Source organism: Pinus tabuliformis, chromosome 1_1 (assembly GCF_031772625.1).
Source record: "Pinus tabuliformis cultivar Carrire ecotype Pingquan chromosome 1_1, CPIR1, whole genome shotgun sequence".
NCBI classification, from domain to species: Eukaryota; Viridiplantae; Streptophyta; class Pinopsida; order Pinales; family Pinaceae; genus Pinus; species Pinus tabuliformis.
Genome location: NC_142297.1, coordinates 279,448,974 through 279,455,014, shown reverse-complemented (window position 1 = coordinate 279,455,014; position 6,041 = coordinate 279,448,974). Strand labels below are relative to the sequence as shown.

The window sequence follows — 6,041 nt, the reverse complement described above, 5'->3', positions numbered from 1 at the left end:
TAGTCTCATTGACCTATCCCTTGGTCATTCCTTGGACATCGATAAAATTATCTTATCTTATCTATGATCTCTTGAATGTGAAAGGCCAGCAGTGTACAGGTCAAAACATTCAGAATGAAAACAATTGATTTGGCATCTATATATATTATAGATATGCCATTTCCTAGCTGCATTGTTTACAAAATTTGGAAAAAGTTGCCATTCAACTTTTAAGTGATGGCCATGGTTCTGGAAAGGGGCCTCTAGCAGGTTCCATATTTGAGAAAGTGCCAAATCATTAACTTCCTAATAAAGTCACCGATCATATTAATACTTTTACTTCTGAATATACTTGACATTAATTCTTATGATAAGTGTGTTTGATGCATCTTATTTAATTTGTTCAAACTTTGAAGTTTGATTACCTTTACTGAATTCTTTTACTTGGTTGAGCAGGGCATCTCCAAGGCACAGGATGCCTCCAGGGCTTTTATGGAATATGCTCATATGTATGAGGAGGCAATGACAAAGTTGCAAGAATCAGAGGATAAAGTAAAGAGTTTGAATGAAAAGCTTTCTGCAGCTCTCTCAGAGATCAATACTAAAGAAAGTTTGGTGAAAGAGCACGCGAAAGTTGCAGAAGAACTCATGTCAGGTAGCATTTATTTAAGTGTTATTTGTTCCATTTAAACATCAAGATTTGTGGCTCAAAAGTTTGATATGATTTTCTCTTGAAAATTGACCCATACTAGATTGCATTTTCAACTTATCAGCCTGTTAACAATCACTGCTCTTAGACTCACTTGAATTTTCTTTTCCTTTGGGGATGCATATGTTAGTATACAGCCTTATTTACTACTAGTTCTGTAAGAGATTTCTAGGTTATTAACCTGCTCTTTACCTATTATTTGTAGTCATGCTTGGAAATTGATTGAACAGTGTTTCCTGGGCAGGTTGGGAGCAGACAGGGGCTGAAGCACGGGCTTCAAAACAACAGGCTGAGTCTCTGAAGCAGCAAAAAGTTGTACTTGAAGACAGGGTAGCCCATTTGGATGGTGCTCTCAAAGAGTGCATGAGACAACTTCGGCATGTAAGAGAGGAGCAAGAGCACAAACTTCATGAAACTATTGTCAACAAAACTAGAGAATGGGAGAAAATCAGATTTGAATTTGAGGCCAAAATAGTGGCTTTAGAACAACAGCTTCTTCAGGCAGGAGCAGAGAATACTGCAATATCCAGATCATTACAGGAACGTACAAAAACTGTGGGAGAATTAAATGAAGCTAGAGCTCAAGCCCAGGCTGAGGTTAAAGTGCTCCAAGTAAATATTGAATCATATGAACATGATATGTCATCCTTGAAATATGAACTTCATTTTCTCAGCAAGGAACTTGAGATTCGCAATGAGGAAAAAAATATTAGTATGAAAAGTGCAGATGCAGCTAATAAGCAGCATTTAGAAGCTGTTAAAAAGATTGCAAAGTTAGAAGCAGAGTGTCAAAGACTTCGGAGTCTAGTTTGGAAAAAATTGCCAGGACCTGCTGCATTGGCTCAAATGAAGATGGAAGTTGAGACCCTAGGGAAAGAAATGGGAGAAGGCCGGAGAAGGAGGTCACCTGCCAAAGGCCGTGGTTCATTTGTTTCTCATTCGTTTGATTCTGGATATGATTCTCAAGATCAAGGTCAAAAAGAATCTGAATATCTAATAGAACGCCTATTGGCCATGGAGTAAGAAACAAAAATGCTAAAGGAGGCCTTTGCAAAGCGAAATGGCGACCTTCAAGCTTCAAGAACATTGTGTGCTAGAACAGCAAGTAAACTCTCAAGTCTCGAGAAACAACTGGAAGTTTTAAATAATGATCAGAAACAGAGAAAACCTGCCCTTGAGCTGCACATTGAAGGACCGAGGAGTCAAACTGCAAGTAACCCACCTAGCTTAACCTCGATGTCTGAAGATGGGAATGATGATGAGGTAAGCTGTGCAGAGTCATGGGCCTCAGCTCTGATTTCAGAGCTATCTCAAATTAAGAAGGAAAAGGATTTAGGAAGAAGTGACAAGACTCTGGAGTCAGAAAAAGTGGATTTGATGGATGACTTTGCAGAGATGGAGAGGTTGGCCTCTCTCCCTTCACCGAAAATGGATCAGACAACTGGAAAATTGGACGTCTCAAGTGAGAAAAGCATTGTAGGAGGCGAAGATAAGACCTCTTTGGAAGAGACTATTGCAAAAAGGGATTCAGAACTTCAGTCTGCCAATCAACTATGTTCAGATCTATCCAAAAAGCCAGCTTCTGTGGAAGAAGAGCTGACTGCCTTGCAATCTAAAAATGATGCCAATGAGAATGCTTTAGCTAGTCTTCAGGCAAGGCTAGATACCATCTTTGAGGTGCATGTTGAGGGTGGTGACGCACATAAAGTGATGGAAGTTGTTAAGCGTGCTATGACACAGACAGGTGGCGTTCTCACTGGCTCTGACTCTTGTACTAAGCAGCTGCTAAAAAATCCTTTGCCCTCTCACGATCTTGATAATCAAGATGCTTCTCAGTTTACCAAAAGATCGATAGAAGAAGAGGAAGATATATCTCTCTCCGATGCTAAATTTCAAATTGATGTTGCTGATCCTAAGCTGGAAAGTCTTGTTTCTGGAGTTGTTACTCTTCTAGAATATATGGTAAAAAAAGCTCAGAGTTCCCAGAATCTCCCAGCCTCAAAAGTGCTTGATTTCAATACCAGTGTTGAGGCATTTACAAAATCTCTAAATCAAGTTTTGCATGGCAAAGTGGAGATCATATAGCTTATTACGCAGATATCTTCTTTATTGACCCATCTTTCTGAAATTTGTGCTCCTGTTTTTGGGGAATATGAAGCTCAGGGTGAAGCAAATGGAGATTCCAGTATAATACCTGACATTGATAAATCTATTTATTTCGAAAATGGGGATCTCAAACCTAGCCAACTGGAACAAAATATAACTTCTAGTGCACCTTCTTTATTATTGTATAATAGTGTTCCCAATGCGGATGGTGAGCTTAGTGTCATTCAAGCGGAAAAAACTGCTTTAGAGTCTGAGGTGAAGGCTGGATTGGCTAGAGATGCAGTTCTAGAAGAGGAGCTTACACAGGTGAAGACTGAGAAAGATAACTTAATAAATGAATTGATGGCATCCAAAGAGGAGCTAAAACAAACGAAAGATAAACTTGCTGAAATGGAGGAGATGCTGGCAAAGATACGAGAACAACTAACCTCTACTCAGGAGTCAAACCTTCTTGCAGAAAATCAGTTGGAAGCCATGACTTCGGTCAAAGCAGAGTTGGAGTCACAGTTGAAGGCAACAGAAATTGAGAGGAACCATTTGTGTGAAACGGTGAAGGCTTTGGAGTCAGAACTTCAAGAGGAGCACAAACACTATGATGATGCCGAAGCAAAGTTCCAGGATCTGCAGGAACAGCTGCAAAGGTTAGTGCAAATGCTGCAACCATGGCTATGCATGGTACTCTGGTTATCATTTGATCTGAAATACAATCTTGATTGTGTCAATCAATTGAACTTGTCGGGCTATTCAACTATTTGTCTCGTTAAAAAAGAAACTATGCAGTAGTTTGAAAGCGGAAACTATGTCTAATAAAGCTTAAGCAGTGTGGTTTGAGTGTCAAACCTTGAGCCTTGAGGTTAATTTTACAATTATATTCTGTTATTGGAATGCAGGAAGGATGAAGAGTTGGCGTGTTCCCATTCCTCGGTTCCAGATAATGATTTAAAGACAAGACAGGTATTAACATTTTATGAGTTGTCTAACTCTGTGAATCTTCCAATTTCAGCGTGGACTAATAGCTGCATTTCAACTGTGCTAGAGTTTTTTTTCATATACTAACCTTTTATTGTAATAGAGGATGCTATTTTCTTCGCTGATGCTTTAAAAGTTTGTCTTAAAAATAAGGGTCTATATTGCTCATGAATAGTTTATTTTTGCAGCAAAGGGAGATAGCTGCCGCTGCAGAGAAGATTGCCGAGTGCCAACAAACAATACTTATTCTAGGGAGACAGTTGAAAGCACTGTCTTCTCCGAAGGACTCCATGGATTGGTCATATGATATAGAAAATGGACAATCAAGCTCAGGTGCTTCTCCTTTTGTAGGGCAAGAATCATTTTCCCAAAACAGCAAGCATTCCGGGCATCATGTACTGGATGCTTCTGATTACTTGTGTCAGAGCAGTGAAGGTAATGGAAGACTTGAACAGTGTCCTGCCTCCAACAGCCAATGTGCCCCAGGGGCATCTGAACCTGATATGTCAGGCACTGGAAATCACAGACAGAAATCTAACCAATTATCTGGCAGGACTGTTCCCGATTCATATCAAAATAATGAACCTTTCTCACCCGTGCATGCAGATTATAGTGAAGGCCACTTGACAATACCTAGCTCTTCTGATACGGAAGCAAGTCCACCAACCGAGTATCCTGTAAAGCCCACCCATCAAAGAAATAGGATTCCTCGCTCCTTAGCAGGGAATGCTCTATCTAAGTCATTAAATACAGGTGAGGGAAAATCATCATCTTCCTCATCTGAAAAGCATGGGAGTGGGTTTAGTAGGTTCTTCTCCAGGACAAAGAGCAGTAGTAGCCAATAGACCAAGAAGCAAGGGCAAGTGTGTAGTGAGTATTGATTGGTAAACTGCATATGAGCTTTTCTATTCTGGGTTTGGAATATGGCCTTAGAATGCTTAAAAGCCACTATATACAAGACAATGAGTTCTAAATGATGTCAATATTTCTATACCCAGATGATCTCGATCTCAAGCACAGCACATTTGTAGATTCCAAGGGGTGACCTCGTTTGTTTGTTTGCCGATTTTTTGTGCTGAATTGGTATTAGACATACCCCAGCTATGCTGGAATTTGTAAATGTTGAATTGTGGTGGCATAGCACACTGGTCATCATAAATCATTACTTTGCTGGAATTTGTAAATGTTGAGTTGTGGTGGCATAGCACACTGGTCATCATAATTCATTACTTCGCTGGAATTTGTAAATGTCGAGTTGTGGTGGCATAGCACACTAGCCATCATAATTCATTACTTTGTATCAGTTGAAATTCATCAGATTAAAGATAGCCAAGTTAATAGATCTCTTGAGGATGTAGAATTCAATGATACTGACTGGAAAGTTTACATATTCCATACTGACGTGCATTACTTCTTGATACCTTCCATGGTAACTCTGTTTCTTTGGAGCAATGTGATAAAGATCTACCTTTTTGTTTTGAGCTGGTAACGGTCAGAGCTTAAACATATCTCCATGCTTTATTAGGCATCCATGTTCTCGCTGTGGCTTGGGAGGTACACTCCAGTTTCAGAAAAAGAAAATAGCCAATTCCATGCACGCATATACATGAATTTTATGACATTAGGAGGATCCCAGTTAGTGGTATTTACATCCCTCTGGGTTCCAACCAGGAATGAAAAATTTTGGTTAGCCATTCGTTTAATCGAGAATGGAAACGCATTACGGATGAAACAACAGACAGTTGTAGAAACAGACAAACATGCAGCAAGTTTTAGCTATTATAAGAAAGCAGGCTAACTCATGCTAAGGATATTTTTACTTAGTTCACACAGCCATCTGTTACTAACTTCAATAAAACATATGAATCTAACCAATTACATCCTCATTAAATAATAAGCCCCTGGTTTTGAATAAAGTGCCTCTAGTATATAATGTTTGAACCATCTTGGAGTCATATAGAGCTTGTAATCTGTGAAGTTGGGCAAGAAGATGAAAATGATTTCGCTTGATTGCGCAAGAAACAAAACTGCATCTGAAAATGAGAAAGTTCATTAGATTTAAATTAATGTAATTTATCCACTAGCTTGTAGAAATTGCTCTTAACAATTTTTATGCTCGTAAAATACATAATTCGAGAGTAGAATGTAGTTCCCTGGTTTTATGAATCTTTCAAAATACTCTGTGGTCTAAATTGTGAACGTGTCAAAGTTGGTTATGGACACAGATTGTAGCAGAAGTATGACATTTGTTTACCAGCAATTGTGACCTTTCTTTCCG

The 6,041-nt window shown here is 39.1% G+C and overlaps 1 protein-coding gene across 1 annotated transcript; it reads left to right on the top strand.

Moving 5' to 3' along the window:
* Positions 1-475: 475 nt before the first annotated feature.
* LOC149212627 (filament-like plant protein 4) lies at positions 476-4,956 on the top strand. Its single transcript, XM_089390630.1, is given in 4 exon segments — positions 476-634; positions 933-3,435; positions 3,685-3,748; positions 3,952-4,956. Coding segments are annotated over 4 exon segments (3,372 nt in total). The 5' UTR covers positions 476-486; the 3' UTR covers positions 4,609-4,956.
* Positions 4,957-6,041: the final 1,085 nt, after the last annotated feature.